Raw genomic sequence first — 18,038 nt, forward strand, 5'->3', positions numbered from 1 at the left:
CTGGGAAAGGCTGAAACCAGGAGCCAGGAGCCTCTTCCAGGTCTCCCACATGGGTGCAGGGCCCCAAGCGCTTGCACCATCTTCCACTGCTGTTCTTGGGCCATGAGCAGAGAACTGGACTGAAAGTAGAACAACTGGGACATGAACTGGCGCCCACGTGAGACGCAGCATCTCGGGCTGCAGCCTTACCTGCTCCGCCACCATGCTGGCCGTGGGTGGGCCGGCTTCTGATGAGGGGGGCTCCTGAGGAGCTGCCCAGCAAGGCAGCGGAGCTAGGTCTCGCTGCTTGAACCCTGGGTCCCGCACGTCCTGCCCCTGGCGTGGCGCAGTCTTGGCCTCTTCTGCAGCACAGGAGTAGCGAGGCGGGTGTCGGGTCCCCTGGGGGAGATGGGCGTGGCCTGAAGCACATTTGGGTTTGAGTTGAATGTATAATGGTCCTCCTGTTTACAAAGCAAGAGTTGTCTGTGCCAGCGCAGTGTCAGACTTGCTGCAGCTTTTAATGGGTTCCAGGGGGCTGATCAGAAGAGTGTAAAGGGGGCATTCCCCCCTCAAGTGTGGCGTGGAGTCCCATGTGGAGAAGGCGGTCCTGCGCCCGCCCAGTGCCCGACCACGCACAGTGCATGTGGCTCTCAGGGGCGGGTGTGGCACGGACGCTTGCAGCAGTGCTGTCCCTCCATGGCACCACTGCCGTTGTGCAGGTGTGCCCTCCCTCCCCGAGTCAGCAGGTGTGTTTCCTGGCTGTGTGGTCTGTTCTTGCCACAGGTTTATTTTTAGTCTCCCAGAGGTTTTTGCGGTGAGCAGCATTTCTCTGTTTCTCCTCCCCTGTGTTATTTCCCAGCGGCCTTTAATGCTGGCTTGCTCTGAGTTGGCAGTGCTCCTGCTCCGCCCTTTGGGACAATACGGACGCCGGGTCCAGCCCCATCCGAGAGTGAGCTTTGCCCTGGTTGTCCAGAGACAGCCGTCTTCCGGTGGAGGAAGTCATTTCTGGAGTTTGGGAGTCTGCTTGGTTGAGGGTCGGCTGTCGGTGCCTCCACACATTTCTGAAGGCTCCGATGAAGATGTTCTTTGCCGAGCTGCTCCATGCATATTAAAAGTCAGTGCCAGACATCTCACGGACTGGAAGACTTAATATTCCTCAGATGACAGAACTCCCCAAATTGATCTGCAGATTCATCGCAGTGCCTGTCAAAATCCCAGCTGCCTCTTTGCAGACATTAACAAGCTAAATGCTAAAATTCATACGGAAATGCGAGGGACCCAGAGGAGCCAAATGGATCTTGAAAGACAAGAACAAAGTTGGAGGACTCAAAGTTTTTAAGGAAAAAAAAGATGTATTCATTTATTTGAAAGTCAGGGTTACAGAGAGGGAAGGAGAGCAGAGAGAAAGAGATCTTCCATCACTGATTCATTCCCCAGGTGGCCGCAACAGCCAGGGCTGGGTCAGGCCAAAACCAGAAGCCAGGAACTTCATCTTGGTCTCCTACATGGGTGGCAGGGGCCCAAGTACTTGGGCATCTTCTACTTTTCCTAGGCCATTAGCAGGGAGCTTGATGGGAAGTAGAGCAGCTGGGACTTGAACCAGCACTCCCACCAGCTATACCACAGTGCTTGCCCCTGGACTCCCATATCTGAGGTCACAGCTTACCCCAAAGCTGTAGTAACCAAGCCATGCGGCATTGGCGTCACGGTAGACCTCCTGTTCCATGGAACAGAAAAGTCCAGAAATAAACCCTTTATGTTTATGGTCAGTTGATTCTCAAGGTTGCCAAGAGGTGAGACAGAAGAGTCTATACAGCTCTCAGAAGTGATGTACAGGCATAAATCTTTGTGAGCGTGGATTAGGCACTGATTTCTTACACGTGACCATGAACGCACAAAGGACCAGACAGTAGGGGAATGGGACCTCGTCACAGTGAGAAGCCTGTGCTTCCAAAATCTTCCAAGCTGTCAAGAATCCAGGTGGCTCACAGGTGCTTTGAGATGAAGTCTGCACCCAGACACCGGCCTACGTGCCCCTTCTGGCCCTTGCCCTTCCTCCCCTGGGAGGTGGCCACGCCCATCTGCCCTCTGTTACCTTTGCCTGGGACATCCCCCGGGCCCTGCTGCTGCCCCCCTTCTCCCTGCCATTCTCCCCTTCCCATTCGTCTGCCCTTGAGGACTCCTGTTCTCAGCCTACATCACACTGCCTTCCAATGCAGTTCCTCCGTCATCCACGTGGGTTTAGTCTCCCCCGGGGGCACTCAGCTGGAGAGGCTGTGTGGAGTGAGGGGAGGAGCAGCAGATGGGAGGCCGGAGCCCCTCTTGAGTTCTGCTCCCGCTTTCAGGAGCTCTGCACCTTGCGCGTGTTGCTTCACCCCATTGCTTCTCTGTTTCTTCTGTCCCCAGTGGGCCACTTTGGGAGCTTCTCAGGAAGCAGGCAGCTTCCAGCCCGGGCCTGCTGGACCTGTCAGCCGTTGGTTCACATCTCCCCTTTGCTCATTTCTGTCAGATCTGTCAGAATCGCCAGTGCTGGTCCCAGCAGCTCTTCTCTTAGCCAGGTTAAGCACCAGTCGGGCACCTTGTTGGAGACCAGACACTGGACATAGGCCCCTGGGACTCATGACTAGTCCATGCCCTGAGATGGAGTGTCCTGCCTGTGCATATGGTCTGCCCTGTGATTAAGACTCCCAGACCAGTAGCGACTGAACTCAGCACCCCCCCCCCAACACACACACGCGCGCGCACGTACACACACACACACACACATTGATGGGCAGGGATGTGTGTGCCATTCCCGGAGCTTTTTGCTACTGTTAGGGCTCATGCTGGTTTCTGACAGCCCCTCTCCTGCCTGGCAGATGGCATTCATGAGTTCCTGCATAGGAGCCTTATGTCCCTTATTTGGGGGTGATGAGACGGGGAAGTATCTCAAAAAAAAAAAAAAAAAAAAAAGTCAAGGACTGGCCCTGTGGCGTAGCTGGGTGCCGGTTCAAGTCCTGGCTGCTCTACTTCTGATCCAGCTCCTTGCTAATGGCCTGGGAAAGCAGTGGAAACTGGGCCCCCACACCATGTGGGAGTCCTGGATGAAGCTTCTGGCTCCTGCCTTTGGCCTGGCCATTTGGGGAGTGAACCAGCAGATGGAAGATCCCTCTTTCTCTCTCTGCCTCTCCTTCTCTGTAACTGACTTTCAAATAAATAAGTAAATCTGTTCTAAAAAAAAAGTCATAAATGTCCTTGGTGTGCTGCTTTTAAAAAAGAGACCTGCACAGGGCTAAGAACACCGTGTTGCGTGTTTTCCAGGACTCCCAGATGCGCCAGAGCACGGCCTACAGCCTGCACCAGCCTCAGGGCAACAAGGAGCACGGCACAGAGCGCAGCGGCAGCCTCTACAAGAAGAGTGATGGGTGGGTGCCGTGGCGCTGTGGGGAACAGGACGCGCGTCCAGCGCCCTGCGTCCCAAAGCTCTAAACCCCAGTTGTCTTTCCCGCTTCTCCACAAGGATCCGGAAGGTGTGGCAGAAGAGGAAGTGCTCCGTGAAGAATGGCTTTCTGACCATCTCGCACGGGACTGTGAGTACTATCTCCTGTAACTCTGTCTGCCGTGGTCCCTGGCGAAGGCCGAGGACAGGAGCTGTCCCCTGTGTGTGTGACGGATGAAGGGCGCGGTCTGAGGACTGTGTCAGCAAAGCCCATTTGGGTTCCTGTCTGCGGGGTCACCTGCGCCCGTGGGTGCCCTGTTTGCTGTGTGAGCTGCAGAGTCAGCAGTAACCAAGCCAATTGGCTGGCTGTGTCCAGGAGTGTGTGACTTCCAGAAACTGCAGAAACGGGAAACTCCTTGTCTCTGGAAATCGGGCACTCACTGGGGAAGATGTCCGTTTTTTCCATTGTGGGGGAAATGTTTTCGTGGTCCAGACATGGGAGCATTGGAAATCCAAGAGAAAAGCGATGTCAGCCATCTGATGATAGACAGCTGGTGTGCTGTGCGCCCTACGTCATCTGATGATACACAGCGGGTGTACTGTGCGCCCTACGTCATCTGATGATAGCAGGTGTACTGTGCGCCCTATGCCATCTGATGATGGACAGCTGGTGTACTGTGCACCCTACGCCATCTGATGATGGACAGCTGGTGTGCTGTGCGCCCTACGCCATCTGATGGTAGACAGCTGGTGTGCTGTGCGCCCTACGCCATCTGATGATAGACAGCTGGTGTACTGTGCGCCCTACGTCATCAAGCCCTTTTTGCTGCCCATGCAAGGAAAATGGGGTCCCAAATTTTGAGCTTGTGGAAAAGACGCTCAGAGGAAAATGAGCCCAGGAGCTTCTGCCGCCAGTGCGCACACAGCCGCTCCCCGTGGCCCGAGGCTCCTCTTCCCTGGGCCTGGTGGGACCAGAGCTAGGGGTGACCGTGTGGACTGGTATACAGTTTTGGAAGTGTCCAGGGGCTGAGGGGCGTGCTGCTCTGCTGATCACGAATGCAGTGATGGTCTGCATCTGTCTGCGTCGTGAGTCTTGTCTCGGTCCCCCCTTCCCCGTGCCACCTGTTCCCTCTGGGCAGGAGCACCGTGGGGCCTTTTGGGCCGTCTGGCAAGGTCGTGGCTCAGTGTACGGTCCTGAGAAACAGCCCTTCCCAGTGCTGACGAGGACAGAAGTAGAGAGAGTAAGGGTGATATTGAAGCCAAGGTCGTGTTCCCCTGGAGTCCTGTCATTTTTGCCAGTTCCTTTATAGGAAGAGAAACTAGAACCTTAAGGAAACTTCAGAAAATTTGGGGGGAAATGGAATTAAAAGATAAGAATATTTTGGTGCAAAAAGCTTTGAAATAATGCATTCAAGGGGATCTTTTTTTTTTTTTTTTTTTTGGACAGGCAGAGTTAGAGAGAGAGAGAGAGAGAGAGAGAGAGAGAGAGAAAGGTCTTCCTTCCATTGGTTCACTCCCCAAATGGCCGCTGCAGCCGGCGCTGCGCTGATCCGAAGCCAGGAGCTAGGGGCTTCTCCTGGTCTCCCATGCGGGTGCAGGGCGCCTAAGGACCTGGACCATCCTCCACTGCCTTCCTGGGCCACAGCAGAGAGCTGAACTGGAAGAGGAGCAACTGGGACAGAACCGGTGCTCCAACTGGGACTAGAAGGTGGGGTGCCGGCGCCGCAGGCAGAGGATTAGCCTAGTGAGCCTGGCACCGGCCCAAGGGGGTCTTTTAAAATACATATTATGCAAAAACTATTGCTTTTCATCATATAAACTTATTTTGTAAAGTCCATTTTTCCACGGACATTTTGAAGTTCCTCCATAGTTTACATCAAGGGTAGTCTGCAGGGGCTTCTTGGTTGACTGTGGCTCTTGACAGCACAACAGAAGGTCATCTCTTCTCCGAAAGCCAGCTCCCCCGGCTGTGTGGTCACCACCTCACTCCTGCGGCTGCCCAGTTAGGACCCCTGTGCAATGTTCTTTGCTGTAGATAGACACGTGGGGTGTGGGGAGGGGTGGTATGGGCACCATCATCTGAGGAAACAATTTATTTTGGCATCATTCATCTTTAAGAAGGTTAGGCCTTAAATGGTGACAGGGTCCCTTCTTAATCTCACCTCTGTGACTCCAATCGTTGTGGGTCTGGTTGTTTGTTGTAACTTGAGTTACTGCCTCCATGCAGAACCTGTCATAAAGCGAGGCTGAGTGTCACTTCATGCTCTTGTAGCCCTTCTCCCACAGCTATCTTTGCCTCATTGACAGTCCCCAGGACCTGGGGCCTCAGGGTAAGCCCCTGGGTGGCTCTCGCTGCCTGGTGGATGACAACGTGCCCAGCAATGCTTTGCTGCGATGGACTTCACTTTGAGTCACTTCTGTCACTTGAGCTTTCCCTCAGGACACACGGAGGCTTTGTTCTCCCTGAAGTCTGGTGGTTGCCCTGCTATTTGGCTGATAGAACGACAGGTGCCGTGGGAGGGCAAGGGCTCAGCTTGTCTCACGACCTTCGACCTTCGTGCTTGAGGAGTGCATTGTGGGGGGGGGGCACTCTCTCCAGGGAGTCTCCACTTCGAGATGCACCCCCACCCCGAGCAGCAGGTGGCTCTGTCCTGGCCACCGCCCACTGCCCTGCAGGGAGCCGAGTCAGGTGTCCAGCCCTGCGTTCAGTTGCTGAGTCCTCTCTTTCGCTTTCCCTTTCTGGAAGTGAGCACCCTGAAGACCCCTCCCCATTGCCACGTCCAGAGTGTGTGCACGTGGTGGTGTGGATGAACCCAAGCTGAGCGGGAGTTGACAGGTGCCTTTCTGGTTAGCTTCTGTTGTGATTTGCCTCCTTTTGTAGCTTGCCTGCTTGGCCAGCAGCTGCTGCATGTACTAGCTTGTTGTCAGGGACACTGGCAGATTTCTGAAGCTTTGACGAGTGGGAATCCTGGTGCAGCCTGGAGCGCACAGCTGGGAATGGGGTGTGTGTGTGGTGTAAGCGTTTGCAGTGTTAGGAACAGCCTTCCCAGGGCGTGGGCAGCTCCCAAAGTGAAACGTTGACTTCTGGATTCTAGTGGGGGAGGGGAGACGTCCGGGATGGAGTCAGTGAGGCCCAGTGTGTTTTCTGGAGCAGGGAGGAAGGGGTCCGTGAGGTGTAGTAATCCTCATCAGGCAGCATCTTCGCCAGACTCACGGCGTGGCCACACCAGCGAGGCCTGGGACTGTGATAAGTAGAAGCAAGCATCCAGCAACTCTTACGTGATCTGAAAGGTCGAAAATGATTGCCAATCATGCAGAGAGAATACACACTTTTAAAAACTTGATTCATTTGGAAAAAGAATGGCACGATTCAAAAGGGAAAGTCACTGATGACCCTGCCTCTGCGGCCAGTGCTGAGGCTACAGGTGGTTTTTCCGCCCATTCAGTCCTGAGTTTTCTATACAACCAGAGCTTCTCAGGGAATACTCGTCCTTTGTGAATTCCATAAAACCGTTCTGTAGCTGAATCCAATCATAATATTGTTTCTTCCAAATTGCACCTGGGAAAGAATTTCATGGATAGGATAGAATTTTCTTCCATACCTTTTTCTTTCAGCTTTGCTGTTAGCTGATACTTATCCTGAATGGGCAAATAACAAATAATTATGGCCGGCGCCGTGGCTTAACAGGCTAATCCTCTGCCTTGTGGCGCCGGCACACCGGGTTCTAGTCCCCCCGGTTGCCCCTCTTCCAGGCCAGCTCTCTGCTATGGCCCGGGAAGGCAGTGGAGGATGGCCCAAGTGCTTGGGCCCTGCGCCCGCATGGGAGACCAGGAGAAGCACATGGCTCCTAGCTTTGGATCAGCGAGATGCGCCGGCTGCAGCGGCCATTGGAGGGTGAACCAACGGCAAAAAGGAAGACCTTTCTCCCTGTCTCTCCCTCTCACTATCCACTCTGCCTGTCCCAAAAAAAATAAATAAATAAAATAACAAATAATTATTAATATGAAACTAGAATGGTTGATACTGAAGAGTGTCAGCATATGTGTTTTGTGGGCCCTTTTTATGACTGTCAGTTTTTAATAGTTGTAGCCACACTTATGCCTTTACAGTTATTCTGAGTTCAAGTAAAGGCATGGAATAGTTTTCTGTATTTGGTAGAGTCCACGTGCTGTACAGTAAGAAATCCATCTTGGAGGGTGGTGGCTAGCCCAGGGGAAGTGAGCAGCTTCTCCCCAGTCCACAGGAACAGAAAGACTGAACATTAGAAGTGAGGAGGGAGAAAATGTGGTGGTTCTTTGCTGCTCTTCCAGATAAGTCCAGGAACGACTCTACCTCCATGGACATGGAGAGCAGCAGCTAAGGTGCCTAAGCCCAGGAGCCAGATACGCTTGTCCCAGCCCTCACTCCACTGCTCCTGTCAGGTGTGGGTGCGACTCTCATCAGATTATTTAGTCGGTACAGGCCAGAATCTGTATCTGTAAAATCATAGTGGTTCCTAATACAGAGAGCAGATAGGACAAGTAAATGATTACTTCCTGGAAATTGTTTAGAACGGTGCCTGCCCTGTGTAAGTACGCGGTAATAGCTGAGTGAATGGAGCGCCCAGTATTTGAGTATTTGAGTCATGTGCTTGTCTGTGAAAGGTGCTTCTGTGTTTATCACCATGCATTCACCCCTCTGACTGCTCCTGTGTCTTGCGCTCAGTGGACACCAGTGGTCCTAAACATGGCACATTGGCAGTTGCACGGGCCCCAGGGAGGTACCAGAATAGACGCATTTTGTGGTCCATTCACCTGTGGTAAAGCACTTGCTTCTATATGTGATATGGCCACCTGCTTGTCCACTGCAATGTGTCACTTGGCGTATTGGCTTTTGGGCCAGCCACATATCCTGTTGGTAAAGATCCAAAATTGATGGTGCTTTTACTGGGAACTGTCCAGGTTTGCAAGACTAGGCAGAGCTTGGAGTCTCCTAATGCTGATTTCTGAGGATCCAGGAATTCAGTGACGTGTGCAGACCACGGAGGACAGCTGATGACTTCCATGTAGGAGACAAAATCAGGATCAGGAGAGTCTAAGTTCCGTCCTGATTATCCAACTTCTTTTTTTAAGATTTATTTATTTCAGAGGTAGAGTTACAAAGAGAGAAAGTCTTCCATTTGCTGGTTCACTCCCCAAATGGCCACAGTGGCCAGAGCTGGGCCAATTGGAAGCCAAGAGCTTCTCCCAGGTCTCCCATATGGGTGCAGGGGCCCAAGCACTTGGGCCATCTTCTGCTGCTTTCCCAGGTGCATTAGCAGGGAGCTGGATCAGAAGTGGAGCAGCTGAGACCTGGACCGGCACGCATATGGGATGCCAACACTGCAGGCAACAGCTTTACCTGCTATGCCACAGCGCTGGCCCCACAAATAAACTTTTAAGACATTTATTTTTTAATATTTTTATTTATGTATTTGTTTGGAAGGCAGAAAGAGACAGAGATCTCCCAAACAACTGGTTCACTCTGCAAATGCCCCCAGTAGCTGGGGCTGGGCCAGACCAAAGCCAGGAACTGGGGACTGTCTAGAGCTTTTGTGTGAGTGCCAAGGACCCACTTCCTGCACCATCACCTGCTGCCTCCCAGGGTACACATCAGTAGGAAGCTGGATTGGAAACCGATTGGAACTTGAACTTTGGCACGCTAATATGGGATGCAGACATCCCAAGTGGTGTCTTGTTTTTTTTTTTTTTTTTGGACAAGCTGAGTTGGACAGTGAGAGAGACAAAGAGAAAGGTCTTCCTTCTGTTGGTTCACCCCCCAAAATGGCCACTACAGTGGGCGCATTGCACCAATCCAAAGCCAGGAGCCAGCTGCTTCCTCCTGGTCTCCCATGCGGGTGCAGGGCCCAAGCACTTGGTCCATCCTCCACTGCACTCCCGGGCCACAGCAGAGAGCTGGACTGGAAGAGGAGCAACCGGGACAGAATCTGGCGCCCCAACTGGGACTAGAACTCGGTGTGGAAGATTAGCCAAGTGAGCCGCAGAGCCGGCCTGCCCTTTGCTTTTAAAAACTAAGTGTGAATTGTTTGAAACTGTAGTGAAATAGCTGTTTTTTGACGCACCTCTGACAAAAGGTGTGAGATGCTGTGATCTCTTGTGGGGCGGGTGGGTTGGGGGTTATGGAGGCATGAAGTGTGTTTTCTGGTCAGCGACAGTGGTGGTCGGCATTTAGGACGCTGAGTGCATTGCCTATGATCCCCGCACAGAGGTGGGAACATGGCTGCCCTGCTGTCTGTGCTCTGAGAGGACTCCACTGGGAGCGAGGTTTAGGTTCAGGACTTCAGTCAGAGTTCTGTAGAAGGGCTGACTATAATGTAGTGTGTATCTCTTAAAAAATTAGATGATTTTGAATGTTTCCACCACAAAAAACGTTAAATGAGGAGGTAGCTATGTTTACGACAGAATGTTTACGGTAGCTATGACGGGGCGTTAGGCAGCGAGCTGGCTACAGAAACATCCCAGGCTGCTCTGTAATTGTGTGCAATTCACGTGTGCTGGTTAACAACCCACAGAGCACCAGCAGCCGAGCGGGGCTCAGGCTGGAAGTCGGGATCTGAATGTCGGGGCTGGAGCGGTGCGGCATCGCAGGCCCCCCCGCCCCCCGCTGGCACCGCCCCTCCCCTGTGGAGCGGGGCTATGCAGGCCCTGGGGTGCCGGGGTCCCGGGGTGCCCTCCGCCTGCTCTGCTCCGGCCCCGAGGGGCGGCGCCGTGCCATTTCCTCCGCGCCCACGCCCCCGTTTCCGTGTGTTCCACAGGCGAACCGGCCGCCGGCCAAGCTCAACCTCTTGACGTGCCAAGTGAAGGCCAACCCCGAGGAGAAGAAGTGTTTCGACCTTATCTCACGTGAGGCCTGGGCGCTGGTGCTGCCGCGTTCTGGGGCGTGGGCCACACACGCAGGGCGAGAGCGGGGTGTGGGGGGGTGTTCCCTTCCCCCAGGGGCCGCGCGTGGGGAGGTCGTACCTCGTATGTCCTCCGGCCTCACTGAACGCGGTCAAGGGCCCCGTGGGTGGCGCCGCCACGCTGGGTGATGTCCGCAGATCCTTGCGCGGCCTCGGGCTCGGCCTCCCCGCCCCTCTGCCACGCGCCTGGAAGAATCGCTCCGGAGCCGCCCTGACCCCAGAGACCAGGGCTCCGATGGCGGGAGCGCACTGCACCGTGCGTCCCTGGGGATCCGTGGGGCAGGCAGGGCTGTGGCTGCGGGGAGCCCAGGCCCGGGCCTCGCCATGGTGGGCCCGGGAGTTCCCCGTGCCCACATGGCGCCGTCCTGTCTGCCTCAGGGGCCGCTTCTTCCGGCGACCGGGCCTCCCGGAAGTTGTCGGTCACGTGGCTGCACATGCGCGTCAGCCCCGCGAGGCAACTCGCTCGCGCTGGGCTCGCGCTGGGCTCGCGCTGGGCTCGCGCTGGGCTCGCGCTGGGCTCGCGCTGGGCTCGCGCTGGGCTCGCGCTGGGCTCGCGCTGGGCGCTCGGCGTCACTGCTGTGTGGGGCCCGTTCCTTCTGCTCTGTGGGCTCCGGACTGACTTGTTAGCTCCGTGGGCACTGGTCCTGCTGCGAGCTCGTCCCTCTCCGTCTGGCGGGGCCCCAGGGTCGCCTGTGCCGTCTCACGCGCTTGCTCTCGGCTCTGTCAGGCGCGAACCGGCCGTGACCAGAGCCCGTTACGTGCAGAGGCTGGTGGTGGAGGCTGAGGGACTCCTGCGGCTGGGAAGACTCAGGGGGTTTGGGCCTTTGTATGTCCTGAGGCGGCGACCCCGGGGCCCCCTCCTACAGTGCAGCCAGCCCCTCCGTCAGGGGGTCCCTGTTAGCCGGGCCTGGCCGGGCTCCCCGCAGTGAGGACCCTGGCCCAGCACCCCACGGGCAGGGCATCCCCAGCCCCGGGGAGGACCAGCAGTGTGACCCGCCTCACATCGGGGACGGTGGCCGCCCCGGAGGGCTGCGGCGGCTGACATTTGCCAAGCCTCCATCCGGGTCTTTACCGCAGCATGGGGCGCAGCAGATACCTTTAGGAAGAACCGCAAGCCACGCAGGCTTACCAGGGGCCATCGTCACCTTGCAGAACGGCCCTCCCTGGGACAGCAAATCCCAGCCCTACAGATTTTACATGCTCAGCCGGTCTCCCAAAGCACCTGGCGTATCAGCAGTGAGAGTGCTCTGTGCAGCTGTGGGGTGCTGTAGAGACACTTGGCCACCGGCGGGACACCCCGAGATTCACCGGGGAGACGCCGCAGGAAGTGACAGCTCCAGTGTGGTGAGCGTGCAGAGGCGGGGGCCTGGGTCAGGACCTGACTTCCTGGCTCAGGACGAGCTGCTTCCCTCTCAGCCAGAGCAGTGGGGTGAGAGTAACTGAGCTGGGAGCCTGTCAGGGCCCCAAGTCGCCCCTGCTCCTGCTCCTGGGGCGGTCATCTTGGAATGTGCCCGAGACACAGGAGAGAAGCAGGCTGACTGCTGCCCTCAGCTGTTTCCTGCGAGATCCTCTCTTTCCATTCTTGCCCCAAGATGGGGATTTCCTGTTGTGATCACAGCTCAGTGGGCACAGGGTGGGTCAAGGCCAAGTTCGTCCGACCTCAGGACCTCAGACTGGCCCAGCCCTTAGCAGATTTAAGGCCTGAGTCATTTGTCCTCAGCTTGAACTGGCAGACTGGGTGGGGTTGAGGGGACGGGAGGACTTTGAGGCCACCCAGGCCAGTTCCCTGAATAGGATGAGCCCTGAGGGACTTGGTCACTTTCCAGGTCTGGGCGGCTTGCTCATGGCCAGTAGGAGCCAGAGCCTCAGCCCAGGGCGGTCCTCCCAGGCCACCAGCATGTCAGAGCTCCGACTGGCCCCACCGTGTCCCCTGGCTTTTCTGCTGCGTGGTGTTTGTTCTCTGGCGAATAGGCGTCTCCAGAGAGCTTCCGGGAGGGGGATGTTTATTGGCCCTTTCCACGGACTTGTGACTCCTGCTCCTCCAGCTCTTACCTGTTAGATGCCAAGATTAGCCAGAGGAAGCCGGCTCCTCCCGCTGTCTCCCCGAGCTGCTTCGGGTCTGGCCATGAGGCAGCTTCCAGGAACCCCAAGACCCACTTAGCGAGCAAACCACCAGGGCTCTGGGGTCTCGGGCTGTGGGTGTGGAGCTCAGGAGCCCAGCACCCAGGAGCAGGAGGAAACAGCTTGCCTGGCAGTTCCCCCTACGCACCTCAGCCTGGCCCAGCCACAAATCGTTCATTTCTCCGAACTGGAAACAGTTCTCTTAAACTGTTCCTCTCCGGAGGAAGCCCAGTCTCCTGGTGTTAAACAAGAAATGTGTAGCAGATACACGCCCACCGCCCCTGGCTCTGCTTGCTCTTCCGTGCATCGTCTCTGGGCTGCAGCCTCCGCCCAGTCCCCTGACCCTGAGCTGTTCCAAGGAGCAGAGTGCTTTCAGAAGAAACCACGCCTGGAGGGCGCTGTGTGTGCGCACGCGCGCGTTCCTAGGGGCACAGGTGCTCACTGTGGAGCCCTGAGGACCCCGTGCTTCTGCTCTGCCCTCTGCAGAAACTGGAGCTCCACCCTTTTTTCTTTAAGTTGGTTTATTGGTTTGTTTTCGGACTCACTGTAGGCGGAGAATGTGGGTGCCCCACCCAGCCTCCCCCAGCAGTCGTGTCTTGGTGCAGTCATCCACAAATAGTGCATGTGATCGGCCAACGCTCAGTGGTCGAAACCAGGAAGTTAGGCGTGGCACGGTGCCGTGGCCCCAGTGTCTCCCTCACACCCTCCGGTTCTCCACGGAGGCACTTTTCTGCTCCGCGATTCCGGCTGGGACCCCGGGTGGTGTTTAGTCCTCCTCCCCGGTGTCCTGCCGCCTGTACAGACCAGGCTCCCGTTGCCTTCCAGGACTGATCTGGGCTTTGGTCAGCTGTCCCTCAGTTTGGATTCACCTGACCTGGATCTTAGTGATTGGGCTGCGGAAGTGCTGTCGTCCCACTGCACGCCTCCCCCTGCCCCACAGGCCGGCGGCTGTGTGTGGACGTACGGTTTTCTATCAGACCATTATTTAAGAATACCCTGTTGTTTTAGGTATATTTGCAACGTGGGACTCCCAAGCATGCTGTTCTCAGAAGTCCTCACGCTGACCTTTTTCTGAGAAAGCCAGAAAACTTCGAGATGCGCTCTTTAGGGAAAGAGCTCTAGTCTTCAGGGGGCATCGACAGTCGCTTTTTGGGGGCCAACCTGTAGTTAGGTGTGGCTTCTGAGAGGACAGCCACAGCTAACTACAGCCGCAGCTGTACCCTGTGGCCTGGGGTGGGGAGCTGGGCAGGGGGCTAACTTGCGTCAGAAAACCACAATTCCCGGGCAGAGGCAGAGGTGTGCTCACCTCAGTGCACATGGCTCATTTCCTGGCGGAGAGCTAGGAGGATCCTGGAGGGTAATTAGCAGCCGGCTTGTGTGCGACTTTGGCCTGGGCTGGCGGCTGACCGAGTGTCTCTTGCCGCACAGATGACAGGACGTACCACTTCCAGGCAGAGGACGAGCAGGAATGTCAGATGTGAGTTCCGGGGAGGGGTGGGCTGGGGGCGGCCCTCGGAGCCAGACCCAGGCCCAGGCCCAGCGGCTGACGTGGGGGTTCAACCCCGCCTCACTGCTCTTTCCAGATGGATGTCCGTGCTGCAGAACAGCAAGGAGGAGGCCTTGAACAACGCGTTCAAGGGGGACGACAGCACCGGCGAGAACAACATCGTGCAGGAGCTGACCAAGGAGATCATCTCCGACGTCCGGAGGATGCCGGGCAACGCCGTGTGCTGCGACTGCGGGGCACCAGGTGAGCGGGGCCGCGCGTGTGTGCGTGTGGGCACGCGCATGCTCTCGGGAGCTCGTGCCCGCGCGTTGATTTTCGCTTTCCCGTCAAACGCGACGTGAAGTGCAGCTCAGCCTGAGCTCATCCCATTACACAAATGCTTAATGAACTGTGTGCAGGCGGCAGCGGGGGCTGGGGCACGAGAGGCTTGTCTGCCGGCCCGCTGAGCAAGACGCGGGAGAGACAGCCTGATGGAGCTGAAAGATCTCAGGGCTCTTTGAGAAATGAGAACTGAAGGGCGCAGTGAGGGCGAGACCAAGGGCAGCGGGCCTCACAGGGGCCCGGAGCGGCTGTGGAAGCCCAGCGCGGGCCGCTTTGCCTGGGATGTCTGCCGTCCTCACGCTGTCCTGCTCTGTAGAACCTCTGAAGTCACTCTGGGCTGTGCGCCAGCCTGGGGACCCTGGAGGAGCCACAGCCTCGCTAGGCGTCGGTTTTCCTTTCTGTCAGGTGGCGGAGCCCATCCTTTCCATCTTATTCAGTGAGATGAGATATTAATTTTTTTTAAAATTATTTATTTGAAAGAGTGATAGAAGCAGAGAGAGAAAAAAACAGAGAGCTCTTCCACCCGTTCATTTACTTCCCAAATGGCCTCTGTGGCCTGGGCTGGACCAAGCCAAAACCCCATCCAGGTCTCCCATGTCGATGCAGGGGCCTACAGGCCCGGGCCATTTTCCACTGCTTTCCCAGGTGCGTTAGCAGAGAAGTGGATTGGAAGCAGAGCAGCCGGGACTCAAACCGGTGCCCTGACATGGGATGCTGATGTCGCAGGCGGCAGCCTAAACCCACTGCAACATAACGCCGGCCCCAGTGGTTTCGTTTTAAGGACGAGGCTAGTATTTGAAAAGTATAAGGGATGAACTTGCTCTGATTAGGATGCAGTGGGGAACTGCACGCCAGCCTTAACCCATGTTAAAGGAGGAGGATTGTGGGTCGGCTGGCGTGGTCAGTTACCTTTCCACCCCCCCAATCCATGACAGGTTTTATAAAAAGCAGGCAGACCAAAATCGAGCAGACGTTGGAGTCCTGTGACCCTGAAGGCTACGCGTGGTCTTGGATTCGTTAGCAAATGTCTTTTTGCCAAGCAATGACACAGGGAGCGATCAGTAGCGAATCCTGCCCTTCCCTGAGCAGAGAGAAAGACGGTGTGCACTCTGGGTATTTAAAACACTGAAGAAGCTGAAGCCGTGTGCGCTGTTGTTTGAAAACGATAGGACAGCACGGGTGATACGGCAGCTTGACACAGTCATGCAAACATAGGCTCGTGTCCCCACAGAAGCACCGTAGGTTCCGGGGAATAGTCCACAAGGGCCAGTGCACATTCCTGCGCTATTTCCCGACGTGGGGAAAGGCTTTCTAGTTTTGAGCGTTTTTAAATAACTTCAGGAGCACCAGGTGAGCCAGGCTGTGACCTGCACCTGCTGTGAATTTCTTAGGCAGCGGCAGATCTGAAGACTCCGGCACCGCTGGGCTGCGATGATGTGCCCAAGTTCCTCTCCATGTTCACTCCCCATTTTCAGTGCCCTCAGCTTTCGTCTGTCCAGCATTTCTGGGGTCCCCATGTGTGCGGAGCACCCGGAGGAGGGTGCTTCAGTGAGAAAGGGAAGGTGCTGTGAGGGGAAGGTGTGGCTCTGCACTCAGTCTGCTCCGAGCTCACCAGCACCTGTGACGGGAGCGCTGCAGCCCAGCCCCGCCACATGGTGGGATGTGGCTCGTGAGGGTCCCTGCCTGTGTTGTAACTCCACGGGAACACCAGCTCGAGTCCTGGCTGCTCCTCTTCCCATCCTGCTCCTTGCTGAAGCACATGGGAAAGCAGTGGGAGATGGCCCAGGTGCTCGGGCCCCTGCACCCACGTGGGAGACCCGGGTGGAGATCCTGACCCCTGCTTTGGCCTGGCTCAGCCCCGGCTGTTGGAGTCATTTGAGGAGTGAACCAGCAGATCTCTTTCTGTGCCTCTCCTTCTGTCTGCCAATCTGCCTTTCACGGTGCATAATTAAGTAGGTCAATCAATCAATCAGTCTTTAAAAAACAAAAAGAAGAATCCTGCCCTGGGCTGCTCATGGAGTTTTTTTTTGTTTGTTTGTTTGTTTGTTTTGTTTTTTTTTTTTTTGACAGGCAGAGTGGAGAGAGAGAGAGAGAAAGGTCTTCCTTTGCCGTTGGTTCACCCTCCAATGGCTGGCGCAGTGCGCTGATCCGAAGGCAGGAGCCAGGTACTTATCCTGGTCTCCCATGGAGTGCGGGGTCCAAGCACTTGGGCCATCCTCCACTGCACTCCCGGGCCACAGCAGAGAGCTGGCCTGAAAGAGGGGCAACCGAGACAGAATCCGGCGCCCTGATGGGGACTAGAACCCAGTGTGCCGGTGCTGCAAGGCGGAGGATTAGCCTGTTGAGCCATGGCACCGGCCTCATGGAGCTCTTAATTTGAAAACGCTCTGTGATTTCTGAAGCTCTCACAGCGCAGACTGTTAACTGCTACTACCAAAGTGCCGAGGACGGCATATCATAAGCATAGGGTATACGTCCACTATTACAACTGGCATCTGTAGTCGTGTGTGTGTTAAGGCTGTATCCCTTACAGTACTAGATTTGGGTGGGTTTCATTTTCTCTCCCGCTCCCCTCTGCTGATACGACCAGGTGGGTGATGGGTCTGTATTCAGGACCCATCCTTGAACCTGTGGCATTCTAGAGTGCTCTGTGTCCTGTTCATTTTTGCATGCACAGATCCTGTTGGGTGGGAAAGTAGGGAGGAGGTGGAGGGTGAGCAGACGTGTGCATGTGTGTGGATTGGCGTGTAAGCATGGTAATTGTGGGTGAACAACGTGAACAGCCGTGTCTGGGATCACGTTCGCAACTCCATTTGCAGCAGCTGTGCAGAGAAACGTCTGCCCCTCTTCTGAGTGCAAGCTGCAACCTGTGTCTTCTCTCTGGCAGATCCTACGTGGCTCTCCACCAACCTGGGCATTCTGACCTGCATCGAGTGTTCCGGAATCCACCGCGAGCTGGGAGTTCACTACTCCAGGATGCAGTCCCTAACCTTGGACGTGCTGGGAACGTCTGAGCTGCTGGTAACTCTTGGGTCCTTGATTTTAGATCGGAGATAAGTAGCTGAGGACTCGGATTTTGCTTTGGCATTCTGGTCCCTTTTGGTTCCCTGCAGTTCCAGGGAGGCTAGGGATTGTCCTGTGGCTGACGGATCCGAGTAAGTAGGAGCTCGGTGACAACTGCTCGTTCTCAGCTCCTGGTACTCGAGTGCGCTTCTGGTCGCTAGAATAAAGGGAGAGGAAGCCAGTGAAGTGACTGTTGGAGCCGAAATGAGTCTGCTGAAGTGGCACGGGGTGGTGGCCTCAGCTGGGTTCACCCCATGCCAACCAAGGCCTGGAGACGATGAAGGAACCATTCTCCTTGCAAGTTTCTGGCAAGGCTGTGGTCAGCACTTGCCTCACATCTCACTGGATTTTCCCCTTCTCCCTGTGTCCCTCTCGGGGGAGAGCCTGGTCTTTGTTTCTCACCAGGGGCCTTCCTTTCCTTGGTTCCGTAGCAGCACATCCGCTGTGCGGTGGGGAGCTGAGATGGATGCATTCCTGGGAGGTAGCTTTGAGATTCTGACTCCGTGGCCCCAGGAGTTTCACGGTGAGTCAGGCTCAGGCTGTGCTTCGGACCCCTAAAACATGAACTTTTATGGACTGTCTTCAGAGTACACTACTGCCGTGAGAAAGCACTCGTGCACATTCTTCCCTGGGGAAGCTGGGCGTGGGGCTGTAAATACTAAGTGGGTATTGATTGCTGCTGATTTTAATG

At 55.9% G+C, this 18,038-nt stretch overlaps 1 protein-coding gene across 5 annotated transcripts in view; it reads left to right on the forward strand.

Annotated features, from left to right (window-relative positions):
- ASAP2 (ArfGAP with SH3 domain, ankyrin repeat and PH domain 2) overlaps positions 1-18,038 on the forward strand; it is a 171,456-nt gene that overhangs the window by 115,881 nt on the left and 37,537 nt on the right. For all 5 annotated transcript variants that reach the window (XM_062208926.1, XM_062208928.1, XM_062208930.1 and 2 more), the window contains exons 10-15: positions 3,280-3,383; positions 3,479-3,548; positions 10,192-10,279; positions 13,885-13,933; positions 14,040-14,206; positions 17,172-17,305. In XM_062208926.1, coding sequence (XP_062064910.1) covers positions 3,280-3,383; positions 3,479-3,548; positions 10,192-10,279; positions 13,885-13,933; positions 14,040-14,206; positions 17,172-17,305 — 612 coding nt within the window. The remainder of the gene's footprint in view (positions 1-3,279; positions 3,384-3,478; positions 3,549-10,191; positions 10,280-13,884; positions 13,934-14,039; positions 14,207-17,171; positions 17,306-18,038) is intronic.

The sequence above is a fragment of the Lepus europaeus genome, chromosome 13 (genome assembly GCF_033115175.1).
Source record: "Lepus europaeus isolate LE1 chromosome 13, mLepTim1.pri, whole genome shotgun sequence".
Taxonomy (NCBI): domain Eukaryota; kingdom Metazoa; phylum Chordata; class Mammalia; order Lagomorpha; family Leporidae; genus Lepus; species Lepus europaeus.